Source organism: Eptatretus burgeri, chromosome 17 (genome assembly GCF_056783735.1).
Source record: "Eptatretus burgeri isolate ZD-2024b chromosome 17, Ebu_testis_v1, whole genome shotgun sequence".
Taxonomy (NCBI): domain Eukaryota; kingdom Metazoa; phylum Chordata; class Myxini; order Myxiniformes; family Myxinidae; genus Eptatretus; species Eptatretus burgeri.
The window spans coordinates 29,327,461-29,346,627 of record NC_140977.1 but is presented as its reverse complement, the minus strand read 5'-3'; the positions used below and the strand labels follow the sequence as shown (position 1 = coordinate 29,346,627).

Here is a 19,167-nt window from a genome sequence, read left to right as displayed (position 1 = left end):
ACATTCAGTTTTCTGTTGTAAAATATCTTTCTTCTAAAATACTTCTTTTCAAATGAAATACTACCTTTTCTTGTCCCATTTTAGCTCAATGCAATTGTCAACTCCCGGGTGGAGAGATTTTACGACCGGGTGAGAAAGATTTCCTCTTTTTTGTATTGAATTAATTTTGCATGCTGCCTTGTGCAATTTTTAAAAATGATGGAAAAAAAAACAAGAAACATTGATAATCTTATCGACCTAAAATACAATCATCCTTTGATCTTCAATATTGGTCGTTAGAATGTGTAAAAAAAAATGAGAAGTTTTTGAACTGCTAATTGTGAACTGCTGATCTGAACTGCTGAACTTTGAACACATGAGCCTCCTAATACCTGCCAAAAAATATTAAACGTCCTCATTCAAATCACGTTTGGAATGCCTTTGAGGAAAACTAAAATGTCATGTATTTGTGTTTGTGACGTAAGAAAATTAATTTAATTGAAAACTTTGTTCATTGGATAACCGCGTGGTGCTCTTTTTCGTCGTTGATCCAAAGGCAACAACCTCAATGCCAGTATTAATCTTCCTTTTAGGAGATATCATCTACAACAGCACCTTTGTCAATGGCCTGTGTCGAATCGCCGAATGCAATGAAAATTGCCAGGTTACAGCCAGTCAAGTGCCTTGCATGACTACAGCCAAGCCAGCTGTGAGCACTGCACCATCACCAGCACCACCGACTACTGGAAAACCACCAACTGACTGTACGGAACTGGTTCCAACACGAGTGGTGAGTCCCAGAACTAAATATATAAATATGAGGGGAGTTCAAAACGTTCTCGGTACAAGATACTAACAGTACTCATAGAAACGGCACCGTTATATATATATGTATATATATATATATATATATATATATATATATATATATATATATATATATATATATATATATATATATATATATATCTTTCATTTTAACGGTACAGGTAATGAATAAAGAAATGTTTTCTCACGAGTCATACATACACTTATATTTTGAACAATTCCATAACCTATTGTGGGTATCTCAATCCGATTGTTCGTATCTCATTCCAAGAACTTATGGGAATGCCCCTGGTCTGGCACTGCTGTGGTCTAAAAGGGATAATTATAGTGAGAATTATAGCCGAAAATTGTTTTATCACTCATTTATTTTGAAATGATTAATAATCATTAATATTATGTATATTCAAGCTCCACTATTAGCCAGAGATCACGACAACCAAAAAAAGAAGTAAAAACAAAAATTACTCCACGGAGTCACCCTGCAGTTTAGTGTTTCATTTGCGTGCCAGCAGGGGGTTCTCTGTCACAGGGTTGTGTCTTCTGCACATGTCGATATCTACCTGCTGGGATACTCTTGTTGAAAGCATGCAATATAATACCAGTTAATGAGCAAGTACTTAATGGGCAGCTGCTCTGCTCAATAGTTTTAAAATGGCAAAAAACAACTTTACTAAATATTTTCCTTGCTACCCCCTTGAGATTCTCATTGGATTGCAAGCAAACATCATGAGAAATCATTAGATTTTGTTTTCAAGGGCATAACTTCATTTTTGTCAACCATCAAAATGGGGGTGGAATCAATGGTGAAGATGAAATGGATTCAGTAATGAAGGCCAGATGAAAGATGTTTATTTTGTCAGCAGTGCAGTCAAAATCCCAGAAAGCTTGTTCCGAGTCCAAAACGTTTGAGTCTGAGTTTGAATAATGAGATCTTGAGTCAAGAGTCCAAGTCCCTGAATAAGTTGTAAGGTAAATTACACACAAGTTAGGGTTTTCAAGTTTAAAGTTAACTGTTGGTTTTGGTGTTTTTATTTATGCTTGCCGAAAGGTTCTGAACACCCTTCATAAATTTATCGAATTAGATCGATTTCTCAGAATGGATCGTACCATGAAAGATGCAAACTTGATCATTTGATGTGACACGATGATATGTGATTATGTGAGAAAGCCATGAGAATTAATAACAGCTGCAAAATTCCAGAAAGAAATGCGAATAACCCTGAGGGGCAGTTTGTGGATGTATGTTCGCCAAGTGCATAAGGAGAAAAAAAGGTCAAGTCATGATCATGTCATGAAATGGCAATCAAGGGCATACATCAACTGAAGAGTGCACTTTTTATTCTGATTCTATTTTTGTTCGTTTCTCACAACATTATTCTTGAATTAATGGAATAAGGGTAACATAAAACTATAAGTTGTTTTCATCAGTTTATTTAGCTGGAATTTGGGTTTGAGAGGAAAAATTAGGGGGGTGTCTTTTATACTTCATTCTTTTCCTTTTTTTCAATATTTTAAGAGATACTTTCAAGACCACAATTTCACTTAACATATTTCGTTGTTCAACAACAATAAACAAATGAAGAGATTCCCCGTAGAGTTATTAAATGCTTCAATATGTTGTTGACGTTACCACTTCTTACCACCTCCTTTGACGCTGCACAGAGGAAGTAGAAATTAGATCAAGCTCAAAAAGGAGTAAGACAAGGTGAAACGATCTCACTTAAATTACTCACTGCCTGTATGAAGTATATATTTCAATCACTTCAGTGGGAAGATGATGGTGTCAACATTAATGGAGGAAAGCTCAACCATCTAAGATTTGCAGATAACATTGTCATGGAAGAAAGATAAGAGAAAATTGAAACCAGTAGAAGAATGAGATAAGATGAAAAGAAAGAAGCAGAGGAATATACCTACGTCAAAGCTTTTCCTCAAGGAAAAGAATGAAGATTAAGAAATAAAGAGAAGAATCAATCTTGGATGGAGACATCATGTGAGGTGTGTCTGACCAATATGTCTGAAAAGGAAAGGTTTCAATCAGTGTATTATTCTAACTATCACCTATGGGGCAGAAACCTGGGTGTTAACAATAAAAATGGAGAAAAAGTTGACAGCAGCACAACACAATATGGAATGAAATATGTTCGCTATTATATACAAAGATAGAAACAAAATAAATGGATCAGCGAACAAACCAAAACTCTGGATATCTTTGAAATAATCAAACTCAGGAAATGGAAATGGACAGGACATGTCAGATAACAGGTGAACAACAATTGTAACAACACAGAGACCTATGAATAGCAACAGGAACAGGGGAAGGCCATGCCGAAGATGGAGGGATGAAATAGACAAATATTGGGGAAGAGTCGATTGGAACAACAAAGCAGGAGACAGAGCAACATGGTGTCAACATGTTCAGGCTTTCATCCAGCAGTGGCTTGAAAATAGCTAATGATGTTCTTAAAATTTGACCCTGAATAAGTCACACCGAAGACTTTAAAAATGATACATGATCCTTTGTCGCTTGACGCTCGGCATTTAAAGGATAAAGAACGGACAAACACTGTGTGCTTAAGACACTGTGAGATATTAACCTCTACTAACAACCAGTGCTGGAAAATGGTTCCTCCAGTTTCACATGCCTCCGGAGGATGGAGCCTCACCCTGCATGCGAAACACCAGGATGACAGTTTATCGCTGGGATGGGATTCAAACCCAGGTTAAACAGCTCAGATGTGAGTGAGCATATGTCTAGCTAGGCTATTGTACCAGCCAAATCAGTACACTGAATATTAAAATGTGAACACATGGGGTGTCATGGAAAAAAACTGAAGTTGAAGATTTTTTTCTTTTTTTTATACAAAGGCAAGGCTTGTGGAAGAGTGAGAGCATTGAACGGATCAGGATGCAACAGAACAAAAGGGTCAGCAGAAAGAGGTGGGGGGGCACCAACAACAGGGTTTAAAGATAAAATAGAGAGACTTGGACGAACAAGGGGTGTGGGGAGGAAAGAGGGGTTGGGGAGGACACACGAGGTGGACAAGACTGACACAGAAACAAACTGTCAGGAACGAAAACTGGGGATTTGGAAGGATGTGTGCTTGGGGAAAGGGGGATTCTACAGGGGAAGAAAATATCATGATTTTAGCTGGTAGATGATCTGAGGTGGTGGTGAACAGCTGTTTTGAAGACCTGGAAGGAAGAATGAGAATGAAGAGAATCTGGAAGTTGAAAAAAAGAGGAATGAAAGAGTAGAGGTGAGCAGTGATTCTGGATTTTGGGAGTTTCAACAGAAGGGTGTTGATGGGACCACATGCGCCCTGTAGAAACCTGGGGGGTTGGGGGGGCAAAACACGGAAAGAGCAAAGGTTGCAGGACCAGAAAGGAGGCAGTGGAAGACAGACGGAACACCAATCTGTTTGCGATGGGAAAGGGATTGGCCCATGAACTGAGCCTCATCATGGGAGATTCCAATGATTTTGAAGAAATATTCCAAGTGTTTGACCAGCTTGTGATTTTTTTTCTCAAGGTTTGAAGAGAGAGAAGAGGCTGCTGCATGTCTGTTTTAAGAATGAGAGATGTCACACCAGGGGATGGAGTCATCAGCAAATAGATCAAGGGGATTATCCAGAGAATCAGAGAGATTGTTGATGAAGATTAGGAATAGGATTGGGCCCAGAACACTGTCTGGGTGCACTCCAGCTTTAGCATGGAAAGGAGATGAAAATATTCCATTGAGAGCCAAATGTTGGTGATGAGAGTAGAGGAAGTCAGTAAGCCATGTGTGGATTTGGCATTTGATGTCATAGGCAGAGAGTTTTGAGAGCAAGGCAGCATTCCAGACTGTATCAAAAGGTCGAGATTTGTCCAGAGATGGCCCTGATCTTACGTCTGATATTGAGGGCCTCAATCCATTGTTGGGAGAGTCGAAGCAGCATGCTCAAGGTAGAGTGACGTGGTGTGAATCCAAATTGGTGGCATGAGATGAGGTCATTGGAGAAAATGAAAGGATTTCATATCAACTGCAATGATGGAGTCCATGACCTTGCTGATGATTGAAAGTAAGCTAATTGATTTGTTGTTAAGGGGATCGGGTTTTACACCTTTTTAATGTAATGCGATAATGTAGGCTGATTTTCAAGGAGATGGAAGATTACCTCGGGCAACTGATTGGGTGAAAATAGCAGAGAGAGGATGTGCAAGAGCAGCAGAGCAGGTTTTTTGGACTTGTGAGCTGATGTCCTCTGGTCCAGTTGCTGAATCAGAGTCGAGGGTTACCAGAAACTTCTCTACGTTCTCAGGTGCAAAAGACACATGATGCATGTTGATCATCAAAAGACACATGATCATCATACCTGTTGGGTATGACTGGGTAGGTTGGGTACAGAGAGAGGGGTTGGGGATACAATATTTGGAAGCAAGCACAGAATTTGGGCATTCGGCCTTCTCACGAGCAGAGTCGGTTGTGGTGCCATTTGAAGTGATGGTAGGGATGGAGTCGGAGCATACATCAGAGACAGACTCAAGCAGGCACCACCAAGTCTTAGAGGAGGGAGATAAGTTTGAACGTTCAATGTTGAGGTTGGATAGATGTTTTCTGGCTTTCCTGAAAGTGGACACATACTTGTGGGCTTTGTGGAATGATCTGAGATTACCTTTGGTTGGGTTGGCTTTGCAAGAAGAGAAGGCCTGTTGTTTCAGAGCAACTGCCTCACCACAACACTCAATGTATCATCGGTGAGAAGAAAGGTGGGATAACAGAAGATGATATGGGATGAATCTGTGCATAAGAAAGAGCAGGTTTCTGTTGAAGAACTCCCAGGATCATTTATCAGGGGGAAGACATCAAAAGGGCAATAGATATAGGAGACCAGTCCTGAATTGAGATGGCTGCTTGCAGTCCCCGCCAATCTGCTTGAGTGAAATGCCAGACCCTCCGGCACTGAGGCAGCTCTCTGAGAATAGCCAGAGAGATGTATACTCTTACAAGCATATGATCCAATGAATCAATTGGAGCATAGGAAGGCAGGATACACCTGTGGAGAAGTTTGTCATCGCCAAGTCCCGAATGGATGATTTGCCATTGGGAGAAATCTGTGAGAAAGTTTCACAGATTGAGTCAGTTCCATGGCATCACAGAAATCCTTTGCTGAAGTGCCATGGCTGATGAGAGAGGGACCACACCCAGCCAATTTGCATGGTGACAATTGAAATCACAACATATGTGGAAGAGAGAAAGAGTAGGGATGAGTGGTTAAAAGTTGGTCCTTGTTTTCTGCGGGACATGTAGATGTAGTCATCACTGTTTGGAGGATGGTGCAACACACAGTCGAACAAGAGGTGGGAGCGGATGGGAAGATGCAGCCAATGGTATTCCTGGGGATTTGGAGGTGTAAGATCAGTACATGGACAGTGAGAAATTGAGTTATTGATGTAAAGTGCAACTCCGCTGCCAGGGTGGGCTTCAGGCCTATCAAATGCGAGGAGATAATTTGCCAGGGAGAGACACTAAGGAGTCAGGGATATATTGTATGAGGAAAGATTCTGTTAACAAATGATCTCCAGTTTATCAGAATAGGCCTGGATTGAGAGATCTGTCATGTTGGAGCTGAGTCCTTGGATTTTTGAGGTCCACACAGTGTGGCACAGCAGAGGAGGCATTGGAAGGGTGCAGAAATGGGGCGGGGGGGGGGCTGGGAGCATGACAGATCAGTGGGAGGAGGGTGCAGGACATGGAGGGGGTTGACACAGTAAAAGAACGTGTGGTGGATTTGGTCGTTTTGAACAGACAACCTCTGCAAACTGCCCATCTCAGGATTCCCAAATTTGACATTCGGAAATAAAGATCATGCGATGGGTGGAAGGAATTTATGTTGAAGGCATGGAAAATGGTCATGCTGTAAAAATGGGAGGAGGGTTGATGGATCTAGTGCTTAGGTGAGAGACAGGTTTGTAAAATATGCCAAACGAAGAGGAAGAGGGAAAGATAATGATGAAGAAGAAGAACACATGGCATATTCATGACAGATAAATAAGTAAGTGAAACATTTTAAAACGTTTTCAAAATATTTTCAAGGAAGAAAGAAGCATTTCCTTCAATGAAGATTGTGTTTGGAGATATTGAGAAAAAGGAGTGATAAAGAATGAGGTACAAGAAGTACATGTCGAAGGCAGAATGCGATAGTGTTTTGGAATGAAAAAAAAAATAAAATTTTTTTTAATGAGGAGAAGGAACAGTATAAGGTTGAAGAGGCATAAAGGACAAAAATTTGGGGTTGGGGGGGGGGAAGAAGCCAAAACATAAAACAGCCCCAAAACTGAGACTATTTTGCTCCCGGATATCCAAGGCCTGGGCTGCAGTAAAAACAAATTTGACATTATAGCACAACAAGGTACGATTTAACATGGAAAATTGGAGGAAAACACAAACAGCAGCACAGTGACAAACACATAACAGAATAACACGATCGATCAGGTTTGGAAAACTTCGCTCTTATTGAGGAGGGGGGAGCAGCTGCAGATTTGACAAACATGTGGAGCAATCCGAAAATGGAAGTCAAGAAGTATTTAACCATACACTACTGCTAAGCATCCTGTCTAACAGGCAGGAATGTTTGGTTTAGATGCTGTATTCATGTGCAGCATCTCGACCAACTTTGGGACTCATTTAAAGTCAAAGCACAGAAACCCGGCAATGGTGTACTCAAATACCCCATTACTTATATTTGCGATTAAAAGAACAACATGTTTGCACTGACTTTGGTTCTTCTTCACCCTGCAGGCTGGAGAAACATGGACTGAGAACTGTAATACCTACACTTGCATTGGCAACGGCAAGGAAGTTTCAGTGATACCAAAGTCCTGTGCCGACGTGGTGGAGACTCCATGTGCCTCTGGAAAGAAAGCCACAAAGGTGTTGGATGCCGATGGCTGCTGCTTCCAGTGGCAATGCGGATGTAAGTGTGTTTTTCAATGATTGAGTGTCCCACATCATGACTGCACAATAAGTGTCTACTTTTGTAGAGTTTGGTATGCCTATTAAATGCAAGAGCACAGGTTCAAGAGACATGGGAATAAATAAGAAATTTTATCCAATGGTGGGCACATGGTGGATCACTTGTTGCATACAGCCTGTCTCTTGTGGTTTTACGTAATTTTTGTTTCATACAAGATGGCCTGCACACTTTGAGAGACTTTACAAAGAGATAGCCCACCCTGAATGCTTATATGCAGCTGAGCTCCACTCCCTGTACATTTACCCATTTGCCAAAGGTACTCCCAATCTTTATTATCTCAATGAACTCTTCCTAACCCAACCTCTTATTTGTAGTTTTTTTTTTTTTTTTTTTTTCTCTCTCTCTCTCTCTCTCTCTCTCTCTCTCTCTGTCTCTCTCTCTCTCTCTCTCTCTCTCTCTCTGTCTCTCTCTCTCTCTCTCTCTCTCTCTCTCTCTCTCTCTCTCTCTCTCTCTCTCTCTCTCTCTCTCTCTCTCTCTCTCTCTCTCTCTCTCTCTCTCTCTCTCTCTCTCTCTCTCTCTCTCTCTCTCTCTCTCTCTCTCTCTCTCTCTCTCTCTCTCTCTCTCTCTCTCTCTCTCTCTCTCTCTCTCTCTCTCTCTCTCTCTCTCTCTCTCTCTCTCTCTCTCTCTCTCTTTTTGTGTTGAATAATTGCCGCATCACCACATTGTCAGTTCATAGTCTTTCACCTTCCTTTTCAATCAGCCTAGATCTCGTGGTTAAGCTAAAAAAAAAAATCCATTCACCAAAGGCACAGGCATGTCATTCTGAAGTTGAACATGCAACTTTTCCATGACGCAAAACATATGGTACATTGCTTGTTGTGGGTGGCATAGACCGGCCATCTTTGTCCGACGTGACACAAAGACAACAAATTGGGCAAAGGTAGGACGTTGTGTGCACATCTCAAGCAACAAGTTGTAGTTTGTATATTATTGTGCAGTGTGGACTGGATCCTTCTCCCTGTTACTTGAACTTAAACAAATTGTCCCTTCCTCCACCAGGTTCCTGCATCAGTACCGAGAACTCACAAATGAAAACTTTTGATGGTGTTATCTTCGATTATCCTGGGAACCCCTGCTCATACATACTGGTTCAGGAGATCAATAGCGTGTATGACTTTTCCGTGGAAATGAATAATTATTACTGTGACGCACGAACCACTGTCTGCTCCGGAGGCCTTACGGTCAACTTCGGGGGAAATTCGATGAAAGCTATGATTCTATCATCTGGAGAGACGCGGGTGACTTGGAAGTTTGTTCTGCACATTATATTCTATTGCATATCTTTTACGACGTACTTCACTAAACCGTCTTCTCCTCCTCGCAGTTCCAAAAAAACCATGAGGAGATTCTGAAGATGCCTTTTAATGAGGACGGCTTTGTTGGTTTCACGAAGAATAATGCCCATTATATCAACATCCCTGAGATTAAGGCTTCCATCATGGTTATGGGCAAAAGTTTCAGCATTGATTTGCCGTATGCTGTGTTTAATGGAAACACTGAAGGGCTGTGTGGTACGTAAAATTCCTTATTTTACACAACATTCCATCTTGTAGATTTCCCATTTAATTGAGGCCAGCCACAGGTAAATGTTTTCATTATAAAGACGTGATGCATACAGTGGCCTGCGAATGTATTCAAAGTTTTCACATTTTGATGCCACCTGAGCTTATTTCATGATGATTTCAAATCAAACTCAACATAACGAGTCTTCACTAACTATTCAAAAGTGATTAAGCTAAAAAATGCAGATAAAATGTGAATAAGGTTGATTAAAGCAATCAAAGGAGACCGAACTTTATACATTAGAAAGAATGGAAGCAATTACAAGTGATTCCAATGACTATGTCTCTGATCTATGATGTGCTGTTAGTATTGTATTGATATGGTTACTATAAGTATTGATATGTTTTAAATATTGCTAATTATTAAGTAATCACAGTAATTCGCAATTTGGTAATTACTAAGTAATCGTTGTTATGACAGCACACTTTCAGTATTGCATATTTAAATACATTGCCATTTTGGGTCACATAACTTGCCATTTTTTGGGCCATCGTTTGATCAAGTTAATTATCAATATACAACATTATTAGTTTGTCTTTTAGCTTGCATGTCATTGTAACCTCGTACTCTTGAATATAAATCTCTCACAATTCACTTCATCAAATATATAAAGCTTATTTTTATTATTTCTGCATGCAGGATGCACCTGAGTAGTTGCTTGCAATGTGCATGCATGCTCCAGTATTCAGCCCCACCAATAATGCCACTTTTAGATGAATTGCCAATTATGTAGAAACTATTTTTCCAAATGACCTCTTTTATTCATAACTGAAGAGATCAAACTAAACATTTATCAGTTGAAGTTAGGTTACATGTCAGGAATTCCTGCAAAAAACATGTACAAATCAAAATTCACTGGTTGCGAAAGGTGGGTCAGTACTTGGTGGAAGCACATTTTTCAACAATGACTACTATGAGTCCTTTTGGGTAGGTGTCTGCCAGCTCGTCACAGTGAGATGGTGAAATCTTTGCCCATTCTTCATGTGGAAATTGCTCTGTTCCGCCAACTTTGATGGGGATTGTCGATGGACTGCAATCTTCAAGTCTCATTATGGGTTCAAGTGAGGACTTTGACTGGGCCATTCAAGAACATTATTTTTTTTCTAATTCAGCCACTCCAGTGTGGCTTTAGCTTTGTGCTCCGGATCATTGTCCTGCTGAAAAGTGAATCTCCTACCCAGTTTCAGATTAATGGCTGCCTCAAGCCAGTTTCATCAAGGATTCTCCTGTAATTTACACCATCCATCATCCCTTCTATCCTGACAAGCTTGCCAGTCCCTGCTGATGAAAAGCAGCCCCGTAACATGATGCTGCCGCCACTATGCTTGACAGTAGGGATGGTGTTGATTGGGTGATGTGCAATGTTAGGCTTGCGCCAGACATAACGCTTTGAATTTAGACCAAAATTCAATTTTTGGCTTGCCTGACCACAAATCATTTCTCCACATGCATGTAGTATCATTAAGATAATTTTGCACAAACTCCATACGAGCTTTTAGATGTCTTTTTCAGTGATGGCTTTTTTCTTGGCACAGGGGAGGCCAGCTTTGAGAAAGGAACAGGATATTGTTGATTGATGAAGATTGACCCCCCATCTAGGTCATAGAGATGTTAACCTAGTAACCTAGTCTTATTTGCAGAGCCCTGCAGATCTTTCAACGTCATTGTTGGACTTACAGTGACATCCTGAACTAGTTTTCTGCTTGCCCAGCTGCTGAGTTTGGATGGGTGACTTGATCTTGGTAGGTGGAGACTGGGTGGTATGATACGTCTTCCACTTCTTAATGATGGATTGCGACATACTAAAAGGGATAATGAGTGACTGAAATCTTCTTATAACCCTCTGTTAAATGGTGATTCTCCACCACTTCATGTCTGACTTCTTTGGAAAGGTCCTTGGTCTTCATGTTTGCCTTGTTGGTTGACCAAGTGAGTTGCACCTTTAAACTCAGATAAGTGGGGGAGCTTAATTTTTAAGTTAAACCACTGATTACATTCAGATGAAACCCATTACACTTATTTTGTAGCCTTCCAGACAAATAATTTGCTCCTGAAGTGATTGGGGATAATTAGGCAAAGGGGTTGAACACTTACGCAACTGAGAATCATCTGATTTTCTCTGTTAAAAGCCCATTGTGCTTGCGTTCTGTAAATGGCTAAACATCTCAAGTGAATCAAGAATTTGTGATTAGCAAATGCCACCCATAACTTTGCTGATGGGAATATTAAGATGGGGGGTGGGAGAGAGGGGAGTGGAGGGGAGCAGAGAGAGAGAGAGAGAGAGAGAGAGAGAGAGAGAGAGAGAGAGAGAGAGAGAGAGAGAGAGAGAGAGAGAGAGAGAGAGAGAGACACACACAGACAGACAGACAGACAGACATACATACAGACAGACATACAACAGTGGGAGAGAGCAAATAAGACCAAAGCTTTCCTTGCCATGATATTTAACCCCTCCCCCCCCCCAAAGATCCAGGGGGATCTTTGATTGGTAGAGGGTTAAACATGGGGCCATCACCACCATGCCTCAACACAGAGCACAGTTTCCTGGGTGCTTTCTATTTTATAGCGATGGCACCATTCACACAGGGGCGCCAAAGCCTGTCATCCTTCCGAGGTAGGTGAAATGAGTATCAGTGTACTGGTATAGCTGCAGAGCATCAGCGGCATAGTTGTGCCGCAACAAAATGATAGCTACCCGGCAGCCAGGCAGCCATACACAAGAAGAAGATCTTGTTTTTCACTCTTGAGGAATTAATGCTGCTCTTAATGCAGCTTTTGTTGCAATGTTTTCCTCTCCTCTCGCTTCTTACTGTTGAGGAGTTAAGGCTGCTCTGGATGCAGATTTTGCAAGTCATTTTTTGTCAACTTTGCTTCTTGTACATTGTTTATGTTGAGCCATCTATCTGCAAAATAAAGAGGCTGGGGGAGAGGGAGTTGTGGGGGAAGAGTGTGGAGGCAGGGGAGAGGGGCTGGGAGAGGAAGGGAAGGTAGAGGAACAGGAGAGAGAGAGAGAGAGAGAGAGAGAGAGAGAGAGAGAGAGAGAGAGAGAGAGAGAGAGAGAGAGAGAGAGAGAGAGAGAGAGAGAGAGAGAGAGAGAGAGAGAGAGAGGAGGAGGGGTGAACAGGTAGAGAAGCTAGGCATGAGGGGAAAGAGAGGAATGGGAGGGGGGGTAGGGGGGAGAGCGACGCCTCACCACATGTCGGTATACACTTCCGGAGGGGGAGCGAGGAGGAGAGTGGAGGACTCGGTTTAGCTCACCTTCGTGCAATTCATCAGGTTAGCCAACCCTATTCTTTGTGCACAGAAAGAATTTGTCTGACCTTTATATCTATTCTGACTATGATGGCTTGATTGTGTGACAACTCTACCACAGTCAGTTGAGTCATCATGAAAACCACACCCCCCCCCCCAACTCTCCCCAACTCGCCCTCAACTAATTAGCATTATGTTTCTGCTGGTAGTTTGGTGATTCATCTCCACCCAATCATTATTCATGATGGCTCATTTCCGCCTACTCATTATTTCTGATGCCCTGTGATTTCACCAATCAAGTAATCCCGTCCTTTCTTTCTCTCAACCAATCAACGTTGAGGACATAACATTGTAACTTTATAAATGAGAGCTTGGTGCTTCCTCTTCATCTGCTTGCTGTTTTATCCTGAGGAGTGCAAGTCGAATAAGCTTTGATAATGTCTATTTTATTGAAATGCATCCTAAAATAGAATATAATTTCAAGAATTGCTGTATATGTTGTTCATTTGACAACATCCTATGCTTAACTTCATTTAAATTATAAACCTCAAAACATAGCTCCCTTACCTGAAATGAGAACCTTAACCTGTAAGCAATTGAATGGTTTCCCGACTGCACGGATCATCAGCAGCTGGGCATCGTTCTTCCTTGAGGTTTTCATCCTTTTAGCGCAGAACCTCTAAAACGGTGGATCCACAACCTTGGTCACAGATCCACATCAGTCGATCCACAGCCTCAATTGTGTCCAGGCACCCATCAATGTCACATCACTAACCAGACTCTATTCACTGGAGGATTTAATGTTTAATCACATAGTTACATCTCCAATCACACATTCTATTACATTATAATAGATTAAATCATGCCACCTAACACCTTAAATATAATGCATCCACCAACCAGCATAACCACCCTACTAACCTCTCGATCAAATTGTTATTCAAATATTCAAACGGTTATTTATAAACGGTTTTTCTTTGCATGCTTCCTTGTCTCCTATCAACCACTGAAATGGGTTTAAAAAAAATACACATATATATATATATATATATATATATATATATATATATATATAATGTATTTTTTAAATAAATATCTCATGAATAATCATTTTATATTCGTATTGTATTTCACTGATTCTATTGGTGTTGTTTTATGATCTTAAAGAAAACTTGTTTTAATCTGTTTACTCAAACCAATTAATTCTCAATCTGTGAAGCTAATCGCACAGTGATGAAAATCCTCTCTTGGCAATAATATGTTGACCGAGCAATCCACAACATATTTTTGGGTGCATCACATGGTCGCTTTTAATGTTACGTTGCCATAGATACACCATCAAATATATCCTTTTCACAGTGAAGCATCGTGATCACCTCGTGACGTCCTTGCTTCTCCAATCCCACAGGAACCTGTACCAACTCCACTGCAGAAGACTGTATGTGGCGTGATGGCTCTGTGGAGAACGACGATTGCTGTGCTAATACAGCAATGGATTGGCTGATCCCAGACGCCACCAAAGCTGGATGCTTGCTGGCACTCCCCGAGGAGTCCCGTTTCTGTGTGCCTCCTCCCACACCGCCTCCATCGTGCACCCAGCCAGAAGGACAATATTGCGAAATGATCAGGAATGAGTGAGTCCCTCCATTTTTAAAATCCCTTAAACACTACATTTATCCATCCATCTATCCATCGAGACCATACACTGTGCCGAGCGTTGGTGCTGCCTAAGCAGTCTCCTGGGCTATTGGGCACAATTCTGGACAGATCGCCACTCCGACACAGTATACCAGAAAGCTGGTACTCATTTTGCCGACCTCGGAAGGATGACAGGCTGAGTCAACCCCACCTGGTATTAATTCAACAGCCAATCAGGATCCCAAGCCCACCACTCGAGCCATTAAGCCAACATCAGGCATGTACATTTATCCAGATTAATTTTATGCAACCATTACATCTTTTCTTCTCTGGCCATTTCCAACATTTACAGTTTATTACCCTCGCCAAAGGATTCGGAGAGGGAATTGCATTTGGGTCCATTTGTCTGTTTGTCTATTTGTTTGTCCGTATATAACTTTTTTGTTTTTCTCCGCAACCGCTTTTCGGATTGAGACGAAATTTTCAGCATTAGTGGAACTACTCATGTAGAATGTTGCGATGATAATTATGACGTCATGGGTCACGTGATTCAGCAGCCATATTGTTAAAAAAAATACCTTCAAAAATCTTTTTATCTGAAGTAGCTGAATCTGAAGTAGGCGAAACTTTACCCATATGACCACCTGTCCATGAGGAACAAAAAGTTCACACATATGATGTCATTGGTCACATGGTTTGGCAGCCATATTGGATTTACCCTAAAACTTATAAAAAAAATCTTCTCCAGAACGGCTGGACAAATCGAGGGGAAACTTCACACAAGTGTTCCCCAAGTTATCTTGCATATGTCGAACACTACATCCGATCAGTATAAAAAAATTTGTGGGTCAGATGGGGGATAAAATGGTCCACAAATTTTTTTGATGACATTATCAGTCACATGATTTGGCAGCCATATTGTTTTTTGTTTTTTTAACCTTCATAAATCTTCTCTGAAATGGCTGAAAAGATCGAGGCGAAACTTTACACATATGACCGCCTATCTATGAGGAACAAAAGAGTCACACGTATGATGTCATAGGTCAAATGGTTTGGCAGCCATATTGGATTTACCTGAAAAACAATAAAATACACCATTCAAAAGAAGTCCTAGCGAGGGTTTGCAATCTCTGATTGCTCTTTTTCTTGTTTATTATTGATTTTATTCTTATCCTTGGCCTGGGATTTTGTCCGTTGGTCTCAAACGCCCTCACAAAATCTTCATAAAAAAGTATTATAGAACTTTCATGTTCTACTTGGCGTAACAGGGCACAACCGATTAACCATTTATTTTTATAATTAATCGAGACCCTGTCCTCATTTTATTGATAATCAAATGATAGAATATAATTATTACAAATTTAATTTTGGAAATTGCATTAAATGCCCCTCAATCCCACGAGCCCAGGGTGACCTTACCCATTGTTACCACATAGGTCCGAAGAGTAAGTGCATAATTGCCCCAGCACTCTAGAAGTGCATAACATCCTTTGGTCCACATGCCTTGCATAGTTCTGATGAAGGCCTATTTGTGGCCAAAATTGCAACCTTCGCTGTTTTTTTTCGAAATTTAAATTGCAAATAGCACAATGCAATAATTTCTGCTCTGTAGAAATGAGAGAAGTCCTGGAATCCACAAAAACACTATAAATCCTGTGAGCTGTACACTACTATCAAACAGCCCGACAAATGGAAGAGAAAGGACAAACAACAGGGGATAAAATCTGCTGAATGAAGGCTGCATCACTGATGTCCCTAAACTTGTGTTCGTAATAAATGCAAAAGAATTGCCATTGCTTGTTGCTGTGTTACCAGATAGGTTGGCCTGTTTAATGTTCCCATTTGAACCCTGGCTCTTAATTTAGAAATGCACACAAAATTTACCATGGGAGTAAGTACACGTGATTAGTAAGGAAAGTTTTCCTAACTAATTACATATACTTACACATTGACAGAATGCAAAAAAGAAAATGTCATCTGTGTCTCTGACTGTCATGAGCATTTTTATCCAAGGAAATTCAGAATGCCCCTCGAATATATTTACACCTTTAGCATGCTTGGGAGTTTTTACAAAGGAGTAAAATATTCATAACACACCTGCCTGTATAGGAAATTGAAAAAAAACGATGATTTACAAAAATCATCACTTCATACATACGGCGCAAGTCAGGACAACCATTCCTTAAAAAACACTTCAGCCCTGTGCACAGAATTCACCTTCGGCAAGCATACCTTGGAGGGTCATGGGCCTAGTTGTTTTTTTCCCCATCATTTGAGCTCATTTAATATGAATAACGTAGTTCTATAAATACTATGAGATAAATCTATCACCCCGTTGATGAGAAATGGTACTATAAAGTCCATTCTTGCGTGATGACTTCATTCTATGTGCAATAGGAAGAGGGGAGTTTTCTTTTTGTACGCAAAGTCGAGGCTCGTGGAGGAGCCAGAACATAGAACGTAACAGAACAAAAGGAACAGTAGAACGAGAATAGGGAAACACACTAAGAGTAGGGTTAAGGTACAAAATAGAGGGAGACTTGGACAAATAAGGGATGAGGGGAAGAATGAGGGGAAGGAGAGGATGCATTGGGTGGACAAGGAGGATACAGAAGGCAAGCAAACTCTCAGAAACGAAAAACTGGAAATTTGGAAAAGAAAAGCTTTGGGTGGGTTAAAGGGGATAGAATTATCAAAGTTTTGGATGGGGGATGATCTGAGATGGTGGTGAACAGCTTTTTTTTGAAGCCCTGGAAGGAAAGAATGAGATTGAAGAGAATTAAAACTAAAGTTCTGGGATTTTACACCATCATGTTTTACGAGTTTAAAATGTTTACTACTTCGTAATTTATTTCTTTAACATATTCTTTAACACAGAAAAACATATATATATATATATATATATATATATATATATATATATATATATATATATATATATATATATATATATATATATATATATTTATATAATGTTTCTATTTTTTTTTTTTTGGAAAAGATACTCCATTGCCCAAAGTGTTTGACTTGGACATATATTTCACTTTACTGCTGCATGATTTAAAAATATATTATTGCCGTAATTTTAATCTAAATTATGAAACTCATTTGCCTTCTTTTTTTTTCTTCTTTGACCCGACCTAATATCACAGAGTTTTCAGTGAATGCATGGGGAAGATCAACGTCGACTTCTACCTTCAAGGGTGCCTGATGAACCCTTGTGTGGATGAAACTGAGCGGCTGTGTGATCTGCTCAAGACTGCTGCCTTTGCCTGCGGTGCAGAGGGCATCTGTGTGGACTGGCTTTCCGTGGCAGACTTCTGTGGTATACACCCATAAAATTTCTTCTACTTTTGTCCTAAAGAATGTGCCTTCCCAGCTATTTATTGTGTTGATTCCTCTCATCAACACACGGCATAAATGATACTTGCTCCAAATCGTGCGACTGCGATACATCCACTCTCAATACCCTGTTGGACCTTACTCCCATCGAGATCCTGTTGTTGGTATGCAATTTTTCGCATCTATAGATTGTGTCCATATGGCATGTCTTCACAGCGCATGAGTGTCCGCCCGATATGGTACACCGTCCGTGTCGCACGATGCCTGTGAACATCTGCGGAACTTCGACGTAAGTACTGGTGGTACATCAATAACAACTAATTATACCAAAATAATAATAATAATAATAATAATTGTGAGAGGTTGAATCTGTTTGTTGTGAAAATATCGATTATTATTGAAGACTTTTTGCACATTTGCATCTGAATTTGGTAATTTATGTATATTTCTGCAGGGTACCCACAAATGAAGTTGTCCCAGAAGGTTGCTTCTGCGCTGGGGACAAGAAGCAGTTAAATACCACCTCTGATATCTGTGTTGATGAATGTCCTGGTAAGACCCAATTAAAGAGTCAAAACCCTCTTTCTCACTCAACCCTCTTTCTTGTAAGTTGAGTTTCCTGCCCTCCTCTCTCCTCCTCTTTTCCTCCCTGTTCATTCATTCCCTTGCTACGCCATTTATTTAATTGTTGCCCCACTGCCCCACTGTCAGCTCGTTGCCTTTTTTCCCTTACTCACCTCACTCTTCCATGAGTCTCGATCTTACAGACAAAATCAAAATTATTATTAAATTTAATAAAAGAGATGAAGGGAATTTGGTCCGTCAAGGCTGTCAAAATCTCCATTGAAGTAATATTAATTTGCAATTGGTCATTGGTTTCAACACCAATATAATTTTTATTACGGATCTTAGGCATCAAAAGGCTACATATATTGAACAGTTTCAAATAGAGCACCTCGTCGCCATTAGAGTCTTTAAATTGCATCATATGTGGAAATAAATGGGAATTGTCGCTCTCAGCTTGCCAGCTCAATGACAGAAGATGTCGTTTGTATTTTTGGCACCTCCATCCCAACTCCGTTTAGAATCCATGCACTGTCAACTTGCTCGTCAATGTACAATGCTGTCAGACCCCGCTTATTTGCTATTTGCTTAGTGGGGTTTGTCAAACCCCACTATGTTTACAAATTGTGACCTGCTTCACCTATCGCATTTTTTTCATGGTTTTTCGCAGGCATATTCGCCATTTCTTTTTGCAGGAGTATTCACGGTTTTTCATGGGATTTTTGATTTTCCCTCATAAATCATGAACCGCTGGGAACCGATCCCCCCCTTTCTCCATTGAAACAATGCCTCGACTTTCGTGGATTCAACATTCGTGGCATTTTTCATATATATATATATATATATATATATATATATATATATATATATATATATATATATATATATATATATATATATATATATATATATATATATACACATATATATATATATATATATATATATATATATATACATATTTATATACATATATATATAT

General features: G+C 40.2%; 1 protein-coding gene across 1 annotated transcript in view; it reads left to right on the top strand.

Annotated features, from left to right (window-relative positions):
• LOC147009643 (uncharacterized) overlaps nt 1-19,167 on the top strand; it is a 104,217-nt gene that overhangs the window by 71,518 nt on the left and 13,532 nt on the right. Inside the window, 9 exon segments of the mRNA XM_085863154.1 lie at nt 85-129; nt 573-769; nt 7,592-7,766; nt 8,826-9,064; nt 9,151-9,337; nt 14,050-14,275; nt 17,432-17,604; nt 17,838-17,910; nt 18,076-18,173. Coding sequence (XP_085719280.1) covers nt 85-129; nt 573-769; nt 7,592-7,766; nt 8,826-9,064; nt 9,151-9,337; nt 14,050-14,275; nt 17,432-17,604; nt 17,838-17,910; nt 18,076-18,173 — 1,413 coding nt within the window.